The sequence below is a fragment of the Grammomys surdaster genome, unplaced genomic scaffold, assembly GCF_004785775.1.
Source record: "Grammomys surdaster isolate TR1022 unplaced genomic scaffold, NIH_TR_1.0 208, whole genome shotgun sequence".
NCBI classification, from domain to species: domain Eukaryota; kingdom Metazoa; phylum Chordata; class Mammalia; order Rodentia; family Muridae; genus Grammomys; species Grammomys surdaster.
In genome coordinates this window covers 8,252,562-8,274,999 of record NW_021604653.1, presented here as the reverse complement: position 1 = coordinate 8,274,999, position 22,438 = coordinate 8,252,562, and the positions used below count along the sequence as shown (strand labels likewise).

The 22,438-nt window shown below is 49.1% G+C and overlaps 1 protein-coding gene and 1 non-coding gene across 2 annotated transcripts; both read left to right on the top strand.

Moving 5' to 3' along the window:
* The first annotated feature begins 17,209 nt into the window (after positions 1–17,209).
* On the top strand, positions 17,210–19,508 carry Tmem185b (transmembrane protein 185B). Its single transcript, XM_028771500.1, has one exon. It carries the CDS (start codon positions 17,557–17,559, stop codon positions 18,607–18,609), a length of 1,053 nt encoding a protein of 350 aa, XP_028627333.1. The 5' UTR covers positions 17,210–17,556; the 3' UTR covers positions 18,610–19,508.
* A 1,723-nt stretch (positions 19,509–21,231) lies between these two features.
* LOC114624589 lies at positions 21,232–21,338 on the top strand. Its single transcript, XR_003711957.1, has one exon. It is a non-coding gene; the product is annotated as a U6 spliceosomal RNA (small nuclear RNA).
* The last annotated feature ends 1,100 nt before the right edge of the window (positions 21,339–22,438 follow it).

Sequence of the window (22,438 nt, the reverse complement as noted above, 5' to 3'; positions counted from 1 at the left end):
AAGTCCCCGATAGCACTCAGCCCCTTCACTCACCCAGACCTTCCCCTAAAGCTCCCCCAGATGATGCCTATAACCTGGTTCTCTTCCTCCCATCCTATGGCCTCCCTACATCGCCTCTTCTGTTGCTCTTGGTTGTCATTCTTGTGCTTCTAATGAAGGTAAAGTGACTGTCCAGGCAGGAATGGAAATGTTCTCTGGAGACATTTGTGACTTTCTTTGGCTGGGGATTGAAACAATGGACCCCAAGGAGTTGGAATTGCCCCAGGAGTCTACTGTGAAAGAAGGAAAAGCCGGATACCTGATGTCAATCACAGGGATGTCTCAGCTCCCAGAAGGAGATCTCACACTATTCTGACAATTAGACAGACAACCTTGCAGGAGAGACTGGAGTTCAGACAGACAGACTGGAAGTCAGTGATGGACAGGAACACACCTTGACCCAGACTGCTTAGCTATGTATAGACCTGGCTCTCTAGTTAAACCTGAATCTCATTCAGCATGGGGTGTGAGGACAGTGGGGGTAGAGGATCACTGGCCACACTGAACAAGTCTTTAAATAAGCAAAGGCTTTCCATTATTTCTTGCCTCTTTAATAACGCTGTCAAGGACCAGTGCTTGTTCAGGTGGCCAGACCTAGTTTGTGACCCTAAGGACTCCAGTAACAGAAACGGACTCTCCACAGGCCTCTGCCACCCCTGTTCATCAGGTTCCTTGCATCCCAGCCCCCCTTCCCCCAAGAAGACTGTATCTAACCACTGTCTCCCTGCGCATGGTTGAAGTGAGGAAGGATGCCTCCGTCCAGGGTCTACCCTGTGCTGGCTAAGCCATGCCCATGATGTCACATGGCTGCCTTCTACAGTCAAGAGGCTGAGGCTTCAGAGTGGACATTTGAGAGACTTTGGTGCAAGCAGCCCTCTTAGTAGAGTGAAGCTGGCAGCTTAAAATTTCCTAGGAGGGCGGCCGCAAAGCTAACTAAGTTGGCCTGAGGAGTAAAGAGGATTTTGAGGGTGAAGGGAGCTGCTGGAAGGCTGGGCTCTGAGGCTCGCAGCCTCTGCTCATGGCAGCCGGCCTCCATGGGGCTGTCTGGAGAGGAACGGAAGGGGAAATTTCAAAAACTACACCAACAGCCCAAATCCTGGAACAACAGGAAAAGCCCCCCACCCCCACCCCTTCTGCTTGCCTTGTAGACAGGAAGCTTTGGGAGCAAATCCCTGCAGACTTCCTCTGCAGATGGAGGTCCTGTGACCTCAGGGACCAGGGCAGTTCTGTGAGACAAAGCCAGTGTCCACACGGTTCAGTTCTTCTCTCAGGGTTTAGTGTTCCCTTGCACAGCTTCCTGCAGCTTTCACTCTCCACAACCAGAGTCTGCATGCATCGATGAAAGGTGGGGTGTGTGTGTGTGTGTGCGCGCGTGTGCGACTGCATGCGTGCGTGCGTGCGTGCGTGTGTGCGTGTGTGTATACGTATATGAACATACATGCATGTGTGTGCATATGTGTATGTATGTGCATGCACATTCATGTGTGCATACATGCATGTGTGTAAACACGTATTGCATGTGTGTATATGTGTATATGTGTGGGTGTGCATGTGTATGTGCATGTGTGTGCATGCACATTCATGTGTGTGTGCATGTATGTGTGTGTGCATGTATGTATGTGTGTGTGCATGTGTGTATATGTGTGTATGCATGTGTGTGGGCATACATGTATATGTGTGCATATGTGTGGATGAGTGTGTGGATGTGTTCATCTGAGCATGTATGTATGTGTGCAAACATATGTGTGCTTATCTGTGTGTTCCAGTGCCTGTGTGCATGCATGTATGTGTGTATCCATGAGCTCATGTGCTTGTAACACAGCAAATCAAAGGTGGGGGCTCAGCTCTCTCTTTCCCTTGTCATAGGTACACATCTGAGTGCCATGGTACCCATTGGGATTTCCAGGTTCTTGTGTCCCACGACAAAGAATTGTGCCAGAAACACATGCTTAGAAAGAGACAGTTCCTAACTGTACGTGGTGGCACAAACCTTTAATCCCAGCACTTAGGAGCCAGAGCCAGGTGGACTTTTCTGAGTTCCAGACTAACCTGGCCTACAAACTGAATTCCAGGATAGCCAGGGCTACACAGAAACATCCTGTCTTGGAAAAAAAAAAAAAAGGAAAGAAGGAAAGGAATAGACACTTCCTTGAGGTAAAGCACATGGAATATGGTGGGACATACCTTTAATCCCAGCACTTGAGAGGTAGAGACAGGCAGATCTCTGTGGGTTCAAAGGGAGCCTTGTCGATTTAACTAGTTCTAGACCAACCAGAGCTACAAAGTAAAATGTATGTGTGTGTGAATGTGTGTGTACGCATGCATGTATGCAAACGTGTGTATGTGTGCATGTGTGTTTATACATGGTCCCTCACTGGCCTAAAACTTGCAAAGTAAGCTAGATAGCCTCTGCCTGTCTCCACCTCCCTGCACTGGGAGTACTAGCACATGACTTTTTTTTTTTTTTTTGGCTTGGGTTTTGGGGATCAAAGTCAGTCCCCCTGCTTACAAGACAGGCACTTCACTGAATGAGCTATCCCCAGCCCTCTACCCGTTTGTTTCTTCTACCTTGATTCTTCCAAATTATCTCTGTCTGGAGACCCAGAATGAGTCCACAGAAGACCTGAGAGCCTCTGTCCATTGAGAAGTCTGTGAGGCAGCTCTTCTTGGCTCTGGCCCCAAGGCTCTGACTACAGTGACACACCACTGTTCTCCCTGAAGAGCTGACTTCATGCTCATCATGAATGTTGCTGGATTCTCAACAAGAGCCCCCATGGGAACATGTGGGGAAGACAGAGTTGACAAGGGAGCCTCCTCACCTAAGATGAACTTTCCATCAGAGGCTCCAGTCAGTAACCCTGGCACCCAAACTCCATCTTCCATCTTATAAACCATTGAAGATTGGCCAAACCATCTCTAACCCAGATTTTCCCCCAAGGACATATTAATTGTGTTTTGGACTCTATTACCCCAGTTGTCAAGCCCTAGCTCCCATAAGGGTTTAGATGGGAATGTACCCTGGGATCTGTGCCCTGGTGCTGGCTTGGCAACTGTCCACACTCAGGGTGGCTCGAAGGAAAGGCCAGGCACCAGGCAGGCTGACTGTTAATGATCACATGGCTTCTGGGTCCTCAGCCAGGTGTAGTCAGCACATCAGGACAGGGGAAGCAGACTACCAGGGGAAGCATCCTTAGTTCTCTGTGTTGCTCTGAGAGGACCTGAGCCAGCTGTAACTGGCTAAAGTAGTCACAGCTGTGTCAGCTCTTGCTCTCTCCCTCTCTATCTCTTTTTCTTCTTTCCTTGGGGAGATTTGATCAGGGGCTTTACTTTTGTTTTCCTGTGCTACCCTTGGAACACAGTACATATTTGTGATGATTAATATTATCAACTTAATGATATCTAGAATGGCATGGAAAAAAACTGTTGGGTTTTGTGGTGGTTTGTATATACTCGGCCCAGGGTGTGGCACTGTTAGAAGGTGTGGCCTTGTTGGAATAGGTGTGTCACCGTGGGTGTGGGCTTTAAGACCCTCATACTAGCTGCCTGAAAGCCAGTATTCTACTAGCAGCCTTCAGATGAAGATGTAGAATCTCAGCTTCTCCTGTACCATGCCTGCATGGACGCTGCCATGTTCACATCTTGATGATAATGGACTGAACCCCAGAACCTATTAGCCAGCCCCAATTAAATGTTGTCCTTATAAGAGTTGCCTTGGCCACGGTGTCTGTTCACAGCAGTAAAAAAGTAAACAAGACAGGTGTGTGTATGATGGAATTTCTAGGTTGGGCTGTATTGGGAAGACCCACTTTACATGTGGGTGCCGCTATCCCGTGGGCTGGAATACTGAGCAGAAGGCAATGGACAAAGTGAGCTGAGCTCCAGCACTCATGTCTCCTCACCCTAACTGCGGATGCAATTCCAGTGGCCACTTCAAGTTCCTGACGCCATGATGGACGCCACCATGAAGGACTGCACTCTCAAACCGTGAGGCAAGCTAACCCGTCCTTACGCTTTTGTGAGGTGTTCTGTCACAGCAGTGAGGAAAGTAACTAACACAGCGCTCAGTCCAACCTGTCTTTACAGAGCTGTGAAAGGGCTCATAGGAGAACAGCTCCAGACTGCAGCCCAGCTCTGCCTTCCCTTAGATGGCTGAGGCCCAGGGTACAGTCCTGCACGTGTGCACAGTGGGTGACAAACCCCTGCTTTAGAGCCAGGGCAGACTCTCCTACGTCAGTGATTCTAGGTTTTTGTTTTTGTTTGGGTTTGGGTTTTTTTGTTTGTTTGGTTTTTGTTTTGTTTTGGGTTTTGGGTTTTTTTTTTTTATTCAATCTAAAGAGAAGAGCTATGATCAAATGAAGGCTTGAGACAAAACAAACAAACAAACAAAAAACTCTACTTTGGGGACATAGGTTCCTGGGTTTTCTCATAAAATGCTGCAAAAATTGCCCTGGAGGCACCTTTTGTGTGAGTTTTGGGCACAGACTCCAACAGGCACAGCGACTGGGATGGTTACCTAAGAGCCGCATTGTCCAAACACAGCATAATGGAAGCAGAGGCAGAGACGGAGAAATCAGCTCTAAGCCATGGCTCTGCAGTACAAATGGAAGCCACTCTCAAGGACATTAAACAAAGGTACAACCCTGCTGGGGACAGAGGCAGGACAAGGTACTCAGGGCATTAGGAGTGTCAACAGAATGAGAAGGAAGAGTCTAGAAGCAGCCATGGCAAGCCCTACCTGTGAGGTTTGCTCTGGATGAAGTCAACGCCTGATGTGGGGTGTAGGGTCAGACGTCAGAACACATACAGGGAGTTCTCCCCGGCCCTGGCCTGACTCAGGCTCCTATTCTCCCTTGGCGTCTCCTTCAGTCTCCGTGTCTGATGGAAGGGCACCGAGTACATCCAGGCTTCTGGACCAGAAGGTGGGGCACCACCGAGTCTGCTCACTGGAAATGTGCAAAGCGTGCTGTTGGGAGAGTTGGCTTCAAAGACAAAAATACTGATCTCAGTGCTCTGATCCTAGGCCAAAAACAAAACAAAAAAATCAGGGCGGGGCTGAGAGACAGGTAAGCGGTCAAGAACACTTACTACTCTTACAGAGGAACCAGGTTCAGTTCCCAGAACCCCCTGTAAGTAGTTCCAGGGGATCTGGTGACTTCTAACCTTTGTGGGCCCCAGCACACATGTGTACGAATACATCAGGCATTGTGGAGGTATCAATGACAACGGGGTCCTCATCAGCAATCATTCTTCCAAACTTCGGGTCCTCCTTAGGCAGTAATTCTTGAGAATGAACTGCTAACCAGCAGTTTAACAGAACCCTCTAGGTTTTCCTTTGTAGGTAGTGGTCAGTGCTGGCACCTACCTTGCCTCCTGCTCTGCACTGCTGTGGAGAGGCAGGAACCTGTCGGGATACCTGAGCCAGGCTCTTGACCCCTCCTAGCATTAGTGTCCTCCCTATAACATGGCTGTTCTAGTTACCATCTAAGTTACTTGTCTATTGCTATGACAAAACACCAGAACCAAGGCAACTTATAAAAGAAAAGATTTATTCGGGGCTCACAGTTCCAGAGTGTTAGTCTATAACCATTGTGCTGGGAGCAGGCAGCAGGCAGCAGGCAGGCAGGTGTGGCACTGGAGCAGCAGCTGAGAATTACACCTGACCCACAGCAAAGGACAGAGAGAGAGAGGCAGAGAGAGAGAGAGAGAGAGAGAGAGAGAGAGAGAGAGAGAGAAAGACAGAGAGACAGAGAGATATAGAGACAGAGACAAAGAGACACAGAGGAAGAAACAGAGAGACAGAGACACACAGAGACAGAGAAAGACAGAGACACAGAGAGAGAGAGACAGAGACACAGAGACAAAGAGAGAGAAACAGAAAGAGTCAAAGACAGACAAAGGGAGAGACAGAGACAGGCAGAAAGAGATAGAGACAGAAGGGCAGAGATAGAGAGGAGACAAAGAGACAGGGACAAAGAGAGAGACAGAGAGAGTGCTGGAAATAGCATGGGCTTTGGAAACCTCACAGCCTTTCCCCAGTGACACATGTACTCTAAAAAGACCACACCTCCTATCCTTTCCAATCATGTCCACCAAGATTGGATCAAGCATTCAACTACATGAGTCCATAGGAGCCATTTTTATTCAAACCTCCCACATGGCATCCCCTGGCCCCCACAGTCTCATGGCCATGTCATAACACAAAGTACATTTAGTCCAACTCCAACAGTCTCCCGAGTCTTTCTGTCTCAAGACTATTTAACAAAGTCTCTTCTTAAACTCAAGGCTATCCCTTAATTATAACCTCCTGTAAAATAAAAAAGTAAATTGCATGTTTGATAGTTTTCTGCTGAAAGTCTACATGTCCCAGCTTCCCTTGCAGACTACAGAAGTCATTTCTGCCCTTATAGGGGCCAGCACCCCATCTTCCTCTGTAGGCATCTTGGCTCTCTGAACACATGGACAACAAAAGTGCCCCCTCACCCTAAATAGACATGGTCCCATCTGGGATCAGACCAGCTTTCTCTTTCTTTCCACTTTCTATGTCTCTATAGCAGCTCTCAATAATCTAACAGTTTCCAACATAAAATGACACAGAACATACAACTGCATAATGAAGGAGTGGGGCATGGTGAGGAAACACTGAACCAAACAAAACTAAACCCAGCAGGGCAAGTCCAAATCCTCTAACTCCATGTGCGATGTCAATGTGCTTAGATGTTGACCCCACCAGGTCAAAATAAAACAACTGCCACAATTTTTTAGCCAAATTTGAAGAAAGCTTTATTAAATGTTGTTCAGGATGATGGGCACTGGCCAGGTCTATACCTGGGATTCCTAGACAATGGTCTCATATTACATTAGTCCAATGCATATAAAGGCAAATCCCACATGGCTATTGTCTTAGTGTTTCATTGCTGTGAAGAGACACCATGACCAAAGCAGCTCTTATAAAGGAAAACATTTCACTGGGGCTGGCTTACAGATTCAGAGAGTCAGTCCATTATCATCATGGCAAAAAGCATGGTGCATGCAGCAGACATGTTGCTGGAGGAGCTGAGGGTTCTATGTCTTGATTCACAGGCAGCAGGAGGAGAGTGCTTGCCACACCAGGCAGAGCTTGAGCATAGGAGACCCCAGAGTGACACACTTCCCCCAACAAGGCCACACCTACTCCAACAAGACTCCTCTAATAATGTCACTCCCTGTAGGTCAAGCACTAAAACACATGAGTCTGTGGGGGCCATACCTATACAAACCTCCACAGCTATGTAATTCCCATCACTGTCAAAATTAGGAGCAAGCATACATGCTAACATACTCTTGCCTCCAGCCTACGTGTAATCAAGCACATCCTGCGCAGTTGGGGCAATCAACCTTGTTTATAAAGGTGAAAATACGTGGCTAGTTATCTTAAATGAACAACAGCCCCCAGCATCCAAGAAGGTATCTGTCCTTGAACAAGTGGGGCTTACAGGTTAGAGGCATTTGTGTTTTATGACTCTCTTAGGCACAGTAATTTAAACTTTAAACCTAACTTTAGCACTCACAGTCTCTTCCCTTCTAGCTTGTCTGTTAGGGTTTCAAGTGGAAAGAAGGGTACTATGGCAGACTGGGGACAAGGAATGCATGCAGCAGGGGCCTCACATGAGAGACTTATTTGTGTGGGGATGGATACAAGGCTTCCTCTGAGTGAGGGTGGAGAGGAAAGACAACAGGCCTTGAAGGCCCTGGCTTTATAGAGAGGTCTAGCACATGTTCCTAGGGAGAACAGATGACAGAGGAAATGGGTCCCATCGGTGGCTGATGATGATGTGGCCACTGTCACTCAGTTATGGAGGCGGGCTTTGGAAGGAGGGTTCCAACACTGACTGCAACACATTTCTCTCCCTTGGGCTCTTTGCACTTCCTGTCTGCAGCTGCATCCTATAGCACTGGCAGACCCAATCCCTGGGGGTCTCCAAGGCAACCCACCCTTGTCTTTCACAGCTCCTCACAGTGGCCTCAGGCCTCCAATCAGGGACTCCCCTGCCACACACCTGGCCTCCGTGGCTCTCCTTGAGTTCTGAAGATTCCACAACTTCTTTACTCTTGAATCCTTCAAGATTTTAAAGCCAGACAAGTGGCTGAAGTTGCTAAATCCTGCTGCCTGCTTCACCTGGAACCTGGACCTCTCCCTGAATTACATTTGCATATGCTTTGATTTATTGATGGTTTCTTTTGTAGATTGAGCTTTCCTTTGTGTCAGGGATTTCCTTTATAGAAGGTGGAAATTCAGCTGGGTGGTGGCTTGCCTTGAGGGCACCACTCTCTTTCCATTTCAAATCAGGCATTTCTTTAAATGTCTCAGCTCTGGAACACAAGGCTTGGTCCCAACACTGAATTTCCAAGTTCTATTTTTCTCCTCAAAATGTACAGTTTGTATTTATTTTTGCCTTGCTTGATCTTTTTCTTCTGTAGACATGCATAAGGATGATCACTAACCACCACAGGACAGAGTCAACATTAGGCTATCTTGAAATCTCTTTAGCCAATGAAATTAGTTCAAAAGTCTCCAACTGAGCCTTGGGCAGGTTCTCAGGACAAAGACAGCCACATTCTTTGCCAAAATATCACAAAGGTTCTCTAGCCCAGTTGCAAATATTGTTCCCTTCTGAAACCTCCATAGATCCTTTTGTTTTTAGCACTATTATCTTCTAGTATCTTACAGGCTCCTAGTAGGGCTTCCCTTAAGCTCCACAACAGCATCTGACAGCATCTGTGCTGTCTAGTTTTATGTCAACTTGACACAAAGTAGAGTAATTGGAGAGGAGAGGAGGGAAACTTAACTGAAAAAATACCTCTATAACATCAGGCTATAGAAAGCCTGTAGGGCTTTTCTTTACTAGTGGTCAATGGGAGACGTCTCAGATCATTGTAGGTGGGGCCACTCCTGGGCTAGTGGTCCTGAGTTCTATAAAGAAAGCAGGCTGAGCAAGCCATGCTGGTAGTAAGCAGCACTTCCCCATGGCCCCTGCATCAGCTCCTATCTCTCAGCTTCAGCCCTACTTTGAGTTCTTGTCTTGACTTCAATGATGGATTACAATGTGAAAATGTTAAGCTAAGCAAACCCTTTCCTTCCCAAGTTGATTTTGGTCATGGTGTTTCATTGTAGCCACAGTACCCTAACTGAGACAGCATTCAGTTGCTTTTGTAGTCCAAAGTCCCAAAGTCTTTCACATTCCTCCAAAACCCACGATGGTCAGGCTTGTCACAGCAGGCCTTTACTCCTGATACCAGCTCTTCTACATACACATGCTTTACTCTGGTACCAACTTCCCTCTTAGTTACCTTTCTATTGCTATGACAAAATATCAGGACCAAAGCAATTTACAAAGAGAAGTGTTTAATTTGGAAGCTCACAGTTCCAGAGGGTTAGTCCGTGAACATCATGGTGGGGAGCATGGCAGCAGGCAGGCAGGTATCGCACCAGAGCAGCAGCTGAGAGCTCACATCTGGTCCACAAGCAGGGGTGGAGAGTCGAGGCAGAGAGAACATGCACTAGCTAGGAATGCTGTAGACTTTTGAAGCCTCAAAGCCCACCTGTGACACACCTCCTTCAACAAGGCCACACCTACCAATCCTTCCCAAACAGTTCCACCAACTTCAGACCCAGCCTGTTAGTAATCTGTTAAACTCCACCTCCACAGTTACTTAGAAGCGGCCAGGTACGCTCCTCCCCAGTTACCTGGCAACAGGCAGGTAACCCTGCCCACTATAAAAGGGGCTGCTTGGCCCCTCCTCTCTGTCTTGGCCCCTTGACCCTGCTCCTGCAGGTTGCCGTCTCCCCTCCCCGCTTTCCTTCCCCCTCTCTCCACGTAGTCATGGCCGGCCTCTACCTGCTCTATTCCTCTCTCTCTCCTCTCGATCTCCCACTCTCTTAATAACTCTCGTGGAACCGTCTAGTCTGTTGTGATCTGTTACAAGCTGCTGCGTGTGTGAAAAACTTCACAGCCTATGGGAGCCATTCTCATTCAAAGTACCACAGCTTCTTTTCTCATTGATTAGACCAACCACCTGACAGGGAACAGTTTACAGGAGGATTGTTTGCTCTCAGAGTTTGAGGAGATGTAGTGCACCGTGGCAGAGAAGGCATGGTGGAATTCATTTGTTTACAGACCAGGAAGCAGAGGTCTATTTCAAGGGACCCACTTCCTCCAGCCATGCCCCACCTCTCGGTTCCACACCTCCCTAGAACAGAACCACAACCTCATGGGTTTTCAAATCCACGAGACTGTGGCAGGCATTAGACACTCTAACCACAGCACAGGGCAAACATCCCCTGCAGCTGCACTGTGCTCCACACACTGAAGGGGTGCCCTGCCTCTCTGGGTAACTCCACATCTCAGTGGGAAGCTGTGCAGCCTGGGAGGAGCCCAGGTGACACTTCAGAACACTTGTAGTGCAGGTCTTACAATTTCTCCACTTTTTTTTTTTTTTTTTTTTTTTTTTTTAGACAGGGTTTCTCTGTATAGCCCTGGCTGTCCTGGAACTCACTCTGTAGACCAGGCTGGCCTCAAACTCAGATATCCGCCTGCCTCTGCCTCCCAAGTGCTGGGATTAAAGGCGTGTGCCACCACTGCCCAGCTAATTTCTCCACTTTTGATCCCATTTCACCAGAGATTTTTATAGGACTCCAGGTTTATAAAGAAGAGACGCAAATCAAACTTCGTGGATAAGAAATCCTAAAGAAATTCATTTTAAAAGAATTCATTGTTAATACAATTTACTATTAAGCATGAAAGCAAATTTAAATATCAATGAGCCAATGTGCTTTTTTAAAAAAAAATTTATTTTATTTATATGAGTATACTATAACTGTCTTCAGAGACACCAGAAGAGGGGATTGGATCCCATTACAGATGGTTGTAAGCCACCATGTGGTTGCTGGGAATTGAATTCAGGACCTTTGGAAGAGCAATCAGCGAGTCAGTGAGTGCTTTTAACCACTGAGCCATCTCTCCAGTCTGACATGCTTATTTCTACATAAAGGTTAGATCCTGCCTGAATATTTGAAAATGCAGGATGCAGAGTGTCTTCATAAGTGTTCTTCAGAGCTGAGGAATATCTAGAGAATAAGAGCGGAGAACTGGGCAGAATGTAGATGCATGAGCAGGTCCACTTCAGGAACTGAGAAATTCTCTCCTCTCCCTAAGATGCACGAGCAGGTCCACTTCAGGAACTGAGAAATTCTCTCCTCTCCCTAAGATGCACGAGCAGGTCCACTTCAGGAACTGAGAAATTCTCTCCTCTCCTTAAGATGCATGAGCAGGTCCACTTCAAAAACTGGGAAATTCTCTCCTCTCCCTAAGCCTAAAGTCACTAAGTAATGTTTTCTGAAACTTAAGAAAACAACTCAAACAGCAGTCTTAAAAGTCAAACATTTGAATACAATGTGCTGACGTGCACTTCGATGCTGAGGACTGACAGGGTGAAATCAGTCAGCTTTCCACAATTAAACCATCATGTCTCTCTAAGAGCAGAAAACTCTGTACGTAGAATGGTAAAACCTTGCCATTCAAAACACAACAATCTCAGATCTGAGTCCAGGGTTTCAGGCAACACTAGTTGGTGCTGTGTGGCCTGGTTCATGCACCGTGGGAAACCTTTATGTGTTCAGAACCAAGGCTGTAGTGAAGTCACAGGCTGCAACATGGGCCTGTGGGGGAGGCGAGAGGGGACACCACCAGAAACGCCTGGCATTTGTTACCTGTTTGACTTCAAAGTTCAAAATTTTTTTGCTTCTACCAAATTCTTTTTGCAGCTCCAACATTCAGTGCCATGGACACATGGCGTCACAACCCACAGTCTAAGGCTGGGAACTCAGCGATCCTGCTCTGACGGCGAGCAACAGAGGCAGCGCTCCGGATCATCCCTGCATTGGCACATTTACCCTTGGGGCACCTCCACTCAGGTTAAACTAGCACTCATCTCTTCAGTGAGAAGGATAATTCCAAGGGAAGCAGAGCTGGAGATCAGTAAGACACTTTAGAGCCTGTGAGATGGCTCAGTGGGCGAGGCCTGGATTCCGCAGTTGAGGGAGAAAACTGAACCCTGCAAGTTGTTCTCTTACCTCCACACACCTCCATGACACATATGTCTGTACTCACCCACACAACAATAAAAACTGAGGAGCAAGGAGCAGGCGGGGATGGGACACCCTGGCATGAAGTGGCCACTGTCACCCTGCTGTGGCTCCTAAAAGCTGTTCCCACCTGTGGGATTTCATTACATATAGGCCACGGGGGAATGTAAGACCCACCACCATGTGTTAGTGCAAAACACAGCTTTCACCTGGGGTTGGGGGGTGGGGGGGAGAAGAGCCGGTTGACTCCTGAGCCCATGAGTGCCCGAGGCCCTGCGACACAGACTCCGGTTGTTCCACTGTGGAAGTGGCCACACGAGATTTTATTAGTTACAGAATGAAGAAATCAAATCATTTCTTAAATACAGAGGTTACAGCAAGGGCTTTAGCTGCTCTCAGTGACACTCTTGGCTTCTGGGTTGTAAAGGACTTTGAGAGTCAGATAACACATAGGACTGAGCAAGGACTGGCTCTCTAAGAGACAGAGAAACAATCCAGATCTGTCATCTGCAACACTCTGACTCTGGAATCAGCAAGTTCAGTCATTGGCTTTGTGGATTCCTTAGTAGGTGTGGCTCTTCCTTCGGGGGGGCGCCGAATTCCACTCATGTGTCACATATTGTGAAATACGGAAAATAGTCCAGAACCCAGGGAAAGCTGGACAGGCATGATAGCTCCCTACCATCTGGTACTTAGGAAGCAGGCAAGGGATCTTCTGGGCAAACTGGTTGACACGTGATGTGAATTTCAGGCCTCCATATGCACCTGTACACACACACACACACACACATACACACACGCACGCACACACGCACACGTCCCAATGTATGGGAGACTGATTTTGAGTATGTGTGTCTGCCCAGGCTAGATTATTTAATAATGGTCTCTGAGAGAAGCAGGAGCCAAGAAATGTATAGCCTGGACTACAGCTTGCCCTGAGCCAGCGTTCATGGTTTGTCTGCATTGGAAATGCCTCAAGCAAATTCTGCCAGTGAGTTCAACTTCAAGTTGGCTCAAGTGGGGTTGGCTGTCCCTTGGCTGGAAGACTGCTTGCCTGAGCACACACAAGCCCTGATTCTACCCCGTGCTTTGAATAAACTAAGTGGAGTGCCTCTAAGCCCAAAGGTGGGAGGATCAGAAGTTCAAGGTCATCCTGGGCTACATACTTAGCTCTAGGCTAGCCTGGGATGCAGAGGATCCTGTCTCTGGTAGGGTATTCAGAACAGTCGGAGCAAACAGACTCCCTCCACTGTCTGCAGCAAGACACAGAGAGGCGGAACAGAAATACGTGAGGATGGGAGAAGCAACATGACCGGCGTCCCCCCTTCAAAGGGGGCGACATGGACAGGACAGCACAGTCAATGCCCATGGTGGTTTTCTGTAGGTAGCAAGGCCACAAACCTAGTCCTTCCTCGAGCACTCTGAACTTCCTGGATTCCTCTGGAGTGATGATTCATTAGTGAACACATAAGAAACGGGCAAAGAACTGAGAAATGTCTCTGTGGGTAAAGGAGATTCTACAGAAGCCTGAGTGTGGATCCTCAGATCCCATGCAAAGCAGGACAGTAGCACACATCTGGAATCCACAACTCCTACAGTGAGAGAAGGTAGAGGCAGGAGACCCCAGAAGCTCCAGGGTGACCTAGCCTGGTGTAGCCAACAAGAGACTGTCCCTAAACCAAGGTGGAGGTTGAGGACAGACCCTGAGGTTGTCCTCTGATCTCCACACACATGCTGTGGTGTATGTGCACCGGCAAACACAAAGGAAACAGGGAAAACAATACAAAGTGCTGTGTGCTGGGAGCATGGTCAGGGAGGGCTTCTTGGAGGAGGTGACATACACTAGAACTGTGAAGGGGACAGCACAGGAGAAGCCATGGGAGGAGCTCCATGCTGCATCCTGTGTTTAGGACAGGGCTGAGTCACAGGGCAGATGCTTGGACTGTAATTGTCTAGTTAATACACAAGCTAAGGAATGAATGCATACAGGGAAAGCTGCTAAGGCCTGAGACTTAGTTTCAAAGGTCCTGCCTGATGAAACTTGGCTCCCTGGGGGCTGTAATCTCTTGAGTCTGTGCCTCAGGACAAATCAGGTGCTGCTAGGGGAACAACAGGAAAGAGCTGAGGAAACCCACCATCTAGGGTTGAGCAGAGCCTTTCCAGTCAGCTGCAGCCGACAGCATGTTCTGAAATGCTGTGTCCAGCAATCACCTGTTCTGAGTGACCCCCCGAGCTGCAGCCTTACCACTAGTGTGTGGCCACCCTGCTGCTCAGTCTGTATGTGGGGGGCTAGGGGGCTTCTGGGAAGTCTGGGGGCGGCCACAGCCACCTGGCCTCACTAGTGCTTCTCAGCGTTTCTGCACAGGCCTGCCTGGGCATGAGGCTGGTAGATGACAAGGCCACAGCAGCAGGATGGCTGGAAGCCCTAGGACAGCACCTCCTGTCCTTGTGGGAGGGGACATCTGATTGATGTAGAGACAGCCTGTTACAGTGGCCACTACTGCCGGGAACCCAGCACCAGGTTCTCACACAGCTCCCTTTGTCCTCACTTTGAGGAGGTTATGTTTCTGTCACAGATAGGGCAGGACAGCCTTGGTAGCTTGTCACAGCATGGGGCCTCCTCCACCTCCACAGTATGTGGAAGGGGTGTGGGAGCTGGCCCTGCTGATGTAGGCAGAGATGGGATTGCGCTGTTTAGGGACAGGGGCTGATGGAAAGAACCAGGTGGACCATGGCTTCTCTATGACACAGTAGCTATGACTAATCTCTATGGATGTGAGAAGGAACTCCCTAGGTTTGCAGTATTAACTCAGAGCATGTTCACCAAGGGCCAGAGGCCATGGGAAGATCCAGATTTGAGCCAACAGCTGGACACATGGCCAGGTGTCACCTGGGGAGGGGGCTGGGAAGAGGGCTCCCTGCTTAAAGTGCTTGTCCTGCGGAGTTTGAGGACCTGAGGGCAAATCCCAACCAGCCACGTAAGAAGCTGGACATGGCTCCCTGTAACTCCTGTGCTGGAGGACAGGGGTGGGGAAGATACGGATGCTTGGGCTTGTTGGCCAACCTATGCCCAGGCTCAGGGAGACATTGTGCTCCAAGGGAATAAGGTGGAGATTGGCAGAACAGGACACATGATACCGTCTGTCCCCTGCAAACGCATATGCTCTCCCTAACACAGCAGGTGGCTAGGTGAGTACAGGAGAAACGCAGTTAGACCAGGGGCTCCGACTGCAGCTGCCCAACATGGGGGGGGGAACACTAGGTCAGGCCATATCTCAGGGACCCCCAACCTTTATAACACACTACTTCCTGTCCTTTGAACAAAGCCATGGACCCTCAGAAAAGGGAGGCCCATGTTGGTAGCTGGAGGCCCTACAACCCACACACTCCAGGACCAGAGCAATTTTAATCTTTAGTTTGTATGCTAGCCTCAGGGTAGCTGTGCTGGGAGGAATGGCTCAGTGGTTAAAGTACTTGCCTATTTGCCCTTGCAGTTTGAGGACCAGAGTTTGGTCCTCAGCTATAGCATAGAACCCATAGAAAGCTGGACAGGCGTGATAGCTCAGGGATCCCCTGGGCAAACTGGCTGATACATGATGTAAATTTCAAGCCTCTATGTGCACCTACACACACACACTCACACACACATTTGAACCTGCAAACACATGCACACCACACACATAAAGGGATCTGTTTTCTGTGGCAGCATTCTTTTTGAAAGGTAGGAGTACCAAAAAAGCCAAGAAACTAAACAAGACTATGGCATGCCCAGTACAGCCCACTCCAATGGGCTCTGTAGAAACTGGGGGCCTGGGCACTGGTTCACCTGTTGCAGCTTCTGGGCTTGGGGAGATCTCTGCCCTCTGGCACTGGTCTCCTCCAGTTAACCTTATACAATTCCTTGGTGCCCATCATGCACGAGGAAAGCCTGGGGCTGAGCGGTGGTCCCCACTTTTCTCTAGGAGGGCTGAGAGGAGAGGCAGAAGCGGTCTATGAAGGAACTCTGCCCCTCCCCTGGGAGCGCTATCCTCCTAACTGCAGAGATTGGCAGCCATCTGTTCCCACCCATTTTTCCTCTAATGACCCAAGACTTTCACATCAGCGCTCTATCCCACTTCTTGGAACCTGAAGGTCAGGCCCAGGGCTGAAAAGCAGGGACTAACAACCAGGACTCTGTTGAGCAAGGGTCAGAGGAGAAGGGAGAAAAGAATCCTCTAGTTCTGCCCGGCAAGTCAGAAAAAAATACTACTCTAAACCACAGACCCACTAAAACTTATCAGAGAGGAGTGGGATGGATTTGCTTCCTTTCTCAGCCGATGGGTGGCAAAGCCTGGCGTACAACCAAAATTTCTAGACCCTTGCACCTTTTCCTAACATAGTTCTAAAAGAATCAGACCCACAGGGCCAGATAAATGAAAATGAGCCTCGAAGTTGGGAGCCCTAAATCCAAGTCCTAATTCTGCCGCTAATCAGGCCTTCTCCAGGCCTAGTTTCTTCACCTGCTCCCTCAGGGAGCTGCTTCTGGCCTGGTGGAGCACCCTCCCAGGTACCCCTCCACTTCTCGGGTGACACAGGCAGAAGAGCATTGGTAAGCGCCTAGGCGCTCCGCACCACCTTTTAGGGGCAGCCTGAGAATCGCTAATAGCTCTATGGAGTTTTGCACTGGGCACAGCCCTAATCCGTTGACTGCCTGCACCCCGACCTTCGCGCCGAACCCAGGGTCAAAGCCACTGCTCCTCGCGCGCCCATCCATCGGTGCTGGGCAGTCACAGTTACCGGCGCGCTCTCAGACTCCCTCGCCTGCCAGCCACCCGCCTTTGCCCGTGCACACCCAGGCTCCAGGACCAGACAACGCGCTGCTCTTGTTCTCTCAGCTCGGGGCGACCCCAAACCCAGCGCCCGCTCCCCGCCCCTGCAGTGACAGGCTCGCCCAGCCCTCCGCCTAGCTCCGCTCCCTCCGCTCTCCGACCCCGCCCCGCCCCGGGCCCCGCCCCCGAGCCTGCCGGGAGGATGTGAGCTCATTCCCTCCTCCATGTTCCGGCCTCCTCCAGGAAGCCTCCTCCGGAGGTCTCGGTCCGCTCACAGCCAGCGGCCCGTGGGTCGCGGAGTCCGCAGCGCTCCGGGTCCCACCTGACACCGCACGCAACGCGGCGTCGGTCTCGTGGGTGCGGAATGAAGGCAGGCGGCGTGGGCACCCACCCAAGCCTGAACTACTCGGCCGGGGCAGTGTCTCCGGAGTAGGCACCGTACTGTTCCCGGCCAGCGCACGCTGTGCCCTCGGCTCGCTTCCGGCCGGGCCACGTGATTACGCGCACGTGTTCCGGCCCCTCGGAGCTGCGGTCTGGAGCCTCCACACAGCGGGCGGATGCCCATCTAGAGACAGTGCGGCCTTCGCCATGAACCCCAGGGGCCTGTTCCAGGACTTCAACCCCAGTAAGTTCCTCATTTATGCCTGCTTGCTCCTCTTCTCCGTGCTGCTGCCCCTGCGCCTGGACGGCATCATCCAGTGGAGCTACTGGGCGGTCTTCGCCCCCATCTGGCTGTGGAAGCTCCTGGTCATCGTGGGCGCCTCGGTGGGTGCGGGCGTGTGGGCCCGCAACCCTCGCTACCGTACGGAGGGGGAAGCCTGCGTGGAGTTCAAAGCCATGCTGATCGCTGTGGGCATCCACCTGCTGCTGCTCATGTTTGAGATACTGGTCTGCGACAGGGTGGAGAGGGGCACCCACTTTTGGCTGCTGGTCTTCATGCCACTCTTCTTCGTTTCCCCCGTGTCCGTGGCCGCCTGCGTCTGGGGCTTCCGACATGACAGGTCCTTGGAACTGGAGATCCTGTGCTCTGTCAACATCCTGCAGTTCATCTTCATTGCCCTGAGGCTGGACAGGATTATCCACTGGCCATGGCTGGTGGTGTTTGTGCCCCTGTGGATCCTCATGTCGTTCCTCTGCCTAGTGGTTCTCTATTACATCGTGTGGTCCCTCCTGTTCCTGCGGTCCCTGGATGTGGTTGCGGAACAGCGAAGAACACATGTGACCATGGCCATCAGCTGGATCACGATTGTCGTGCCCCTGCTCACCTTTGAGGTCCTGCTGGTTCACAGACTGGATGACCACAATACGTTCTCTTACATTTCCATATTCATCCCACTTTGGCTCTCGTTATTGACTTTGATGGCTACAACGTTCAGGCGGAAAGGAGGCAATCATTGGTGGTTTGGTATTCGTAGGGATTTCTGTCAGTTTCTACTTGAAGTGTTCCCGTTTTTAAGAGAATATGGGAACATCTCTTATGATCTCCATCACGAAGACAGTGAAGATGCTGAAGACATATCGGTGTCAGAAGCTCCAAAAATTGCTCCTATGTTTGGAAAGAAGGCTCGGGTAGTTATAACACAGAGCCCTGGGAAGTATATTCCTCCACCTCCTAAGTTAAACATTGATATGCCAGACTAAACTCACAGGCTGGGCCTTTAAGTGAAATAGGAACCATATACCCAACCGAATTCCACTTTGCTTTTTTCCTGTGTTCATCCAGCCCTGGAATTGGAAACAGGCCCTATTCATTTTATGCCCACTGTGAGACAGAAGCCTCTGCACTGGTCTTTATGTACAGTAGGAAGAAGAAGGAGGCTGTAGGACTGTGGGGGATGTGTACATACGTGCAAGAGAACTCGCTTCCCAGGCTCCCGTCTTAGGAGCTAGCCAAAGGTGGTAAATCGAGTTGTTTCTAGGCCTTCAAAAGACCTGAAAACTACATAGCTGTTTGTTTTAAAGTGCTACTTATGCCTACCAAAAGTATTGTTTAAAAAGTATTTTTATACACTGCTAGTCTAAAATTGTATTTTAGATTGTGCCCATTGTGACGGAATGGCAAAGTTACCAAATTCTCCTCCCCTCCCACTGTTCCCGAAACCTCATAGTTGGTGTTTCTAGTGCTCCTACTGTTTAAATAGTTGTTTTCTTTGGGCTTTGCTGACACAGGTCTTTAGTATTCTAACAGATGAATTTTCTAATGGATTGAATCTGCATATAGTAGTATTTATATGAATGTTTTAGCAGTGTTACCTGTGTTGAATTGTAGTTCTTGGCAGTAATGTATTATGTTAAAGTATTTTTTTAAGTTTCTGTGTGAAGATACATATTTATTTCAAGTATCCTTAAAGACTGAATGAGATGCTGATACGTCCCTAACCTGGGATCCTGTCAGAGTTCTAGGAATGGAGGTCCGATATGGTAGATAACAAGAGTGCTACAGATTTTTAAAGTTTGTGATTGCGCCCTCAGAGAAAAGGGACACCACCACTCAGAATAAATGACGTGTTCCAGTATGGTGTCAGGCCACTGTCAATTAACTCCTTAGCTTCTTTCTCACCGGTGGTCTCATCTCTTGAGGAATAACCAAAATACGCAACACACAGTTTGGCCATTTCTAAGGTCTGTCATAATGTAAAACATTACTGTTGGAATGCTAAGCATGACCAGTAGGGTGAGGTCTTGTAAGGGTCCACATTCTCTGTCCATCAGTAACAAGAAACAAACATTTAGGTATTAGGTGAGTACAGTGTTTCTTCAGGAGCTGGAGTCACCCCAGGAAATCAAAACCAGAGGACAAAGCCAGACCTCCTCAGAATAAGGTTCTGACTGGGAAGAAATAAAAAGTTAAAGTAACATGGAGTGCTCATCACCGAGGAGAAGACTGGGTTGGGGGCAGTTATTAGCTTCCTAAGGATTACCTACACCAGGTTCCATGCTCCGGGTAACTGCCCCTTTGCTCTGGGTGTGACAAGGTCCTTTCCCATATGAAGGAAAAGAAAACCTGGTGCTGGAGAGACCGGAAAGTGTGGTATGCAAGCATGACCTACCTGTGTTCACACCCTCAGCATCCAGCCCCAGCACAGAGAGCGGCAGGGACAGCTGGATCCCTAAGGCTTTTAGTCAGTCATTCTAAATCATAGAATGTTCTCCAGGTCGAGAGCAGCCCTGCCTCAGAATTCAAGGTGGAGTACCCACAGGACGGCTCCGTAGGTAAACATGCCTGCCACTAAGCCTGATGACCTGAGTTGGAGCTCTGGGATCCACGTGATGAAAGAGAACCAACTCTCTCAAGTTGTCCTCTGGCTATCACACACAAAACAAATTCTAACATAAAGTAGCTGGGAAGATGGTTCAGTGGTTAGGAGCACTGGCTGTTCTCCCAGAGGGCCCACAGTTTGATTCCCAGCACCCACACGATGGCTCACAACGGTGACTCTGAGGGCACCTGATGCCCTCTTCTGGTCTGTTGCAGGCACACAAGTGATGCAGACAAACGTGTAAGAAAAGCACCCATACACTTGAAGTTAGTTTTTTTTAAAAAACGGAGAGAAAGAAAGGATGCCCCCTGATGTCCACCTCTGGTTTATGCATATGCACAAACAAGATGAATTGATTACTTTAGCATCAATCAAAACCATGTGAAAATAATGTCTGTATATATGCTAAGGCAAAACATGCAAAGCTACCGGGGGTCCTGTGTACCTGCAGCATAGTTGGTTTGGACCAGCCAGCAGAATGTGAGGCAGTATTGAGCAGCAGTGGGGTGAGTGCCTCTTCCACAGGGAGTTGCTGATTCACTGCTTTCTCAGTAAAACCTCAGGGCTCCTAGTGACACTGAGGAGGTGCTCCTCATACTGATCCCTGTGCGAGAGAGGAAGCTGAGAAGCCAGATACAAGAAGCATGAAAGAATGCTGCTGGCTTCTGGGTGAACTTCACCTGCGCTTCAGGCAGCCAACCTACCTCACCACCTACTTGCCCTCTACCTCCCTCCTCACCACACCCCTATCTCTCCTCTATCCCCCAAGGTATCTGATAACAGTTTCTGGACGTTATCAGACATAAAGGTGGGGCCTGGGAAGACAATTCAAAGGTCAGAGCCTTGGCTGTTCTTCCACAGGACCTGGGTTCAATTCTCAGCACTCAGATGGTGGCTCACAACCATCTGTAACTCTAGTTCTCGAAGATCCATCTCCCTCTTCCACACTCTGCAGGCACATACGTGGTATGCAGACATATTTGCAGGCAAAATACCCATATGCGTGCTCGTTTCGGCAGTACACATACCAAAATTGGGACGATACACAAAAGATTAGCATGGACCCTGTGCAAGGATGATATGCAAATCAGTGAAGCAATCCATATTTTAAAAAAATACCCATATGCACAAAATAATTTTTAAAAATATTTAGGGATGGAAGAGCAGCTGTTTCTGAAGCAACTGAAGGGTTGGTTGTTTAGGAGGATCTGTAGTGCTCAGTCATATCTTCCCAGCAATGGGAGTAGTGTTAGAGAGCCAGTCAGACACATGCTACAGACATCCCTAAATCCCTGACCCCAGTCAGGTCTCAGTTATAGCGAGACTTAGGTGTCAGTGGAGGACTGTGGTCAGCTGTTCAGTTTGTGAAGCTGAGGAGATAGGGTTGTGGCTTGGTGTGGTGGCCGCACAGCACAGTGACTCCACACTTCTGTGCAGGTTGGTTTTGTCATAGCTTCTGTAAAGGAATGTCTCTGCTTCTCCACAGCTTCCAAGGTCTTAGTGGCTGGGCTAGGTGACTGGCTCAGTAAGTGCATGGCTGTGTGAGCATGACGACCTCAGAACCCCACAACAGCCAACTATAGTGGCATGAGCTTACATTCTCAGTGCAGGGAAGGCAAAGGTGAGGACCCCTGGGCTTGTGAGCCAGATAGCCAAACTGTTGAGATCTATGCCAATGAGAGACTCTCTAAAACAAAAACAAAAACCAAAAAACCCTAGGCTCAAAATACATTTTTTAAGGCCCAGCAAAATGGTTTATCAAGAAAAAGCAGTGCACAAGACTGATGAGCTATGTTGGATCCTTAGGTCTCATGGTGGAAAGAATGAGTATACGCCTGAAAATTCTTCACCCTTCACAAGAATGCTGTAGTGTGCATGTATGTGTACACAGACGGTAGTATAAACAGACAGAACTACAGACTCCTCCCTGAAGGTGCAAGTTAGCTGAGGAATACGCCCAGGACTGGGATCTATGCCAGGTCTTGATTCATCCTGTTTGGGATGCCAGGTTGAAGGAGCGGCAATCTTGGACTTTGCCCTTTATGGCATAAGTAAGGAGGCCAAGCCAAAGTCTGCAAGCACAAACAGTTCCTGCTCACATGTGACAGGTGTCCAGTTCACTCAATTCCAGTGGCCCAAGCACATGGTCAAGCCTGTCAGAGGAGGCAGTCTGTGTCCAAGGGGCTATAAGGCAGTCTACACAGGTAGCT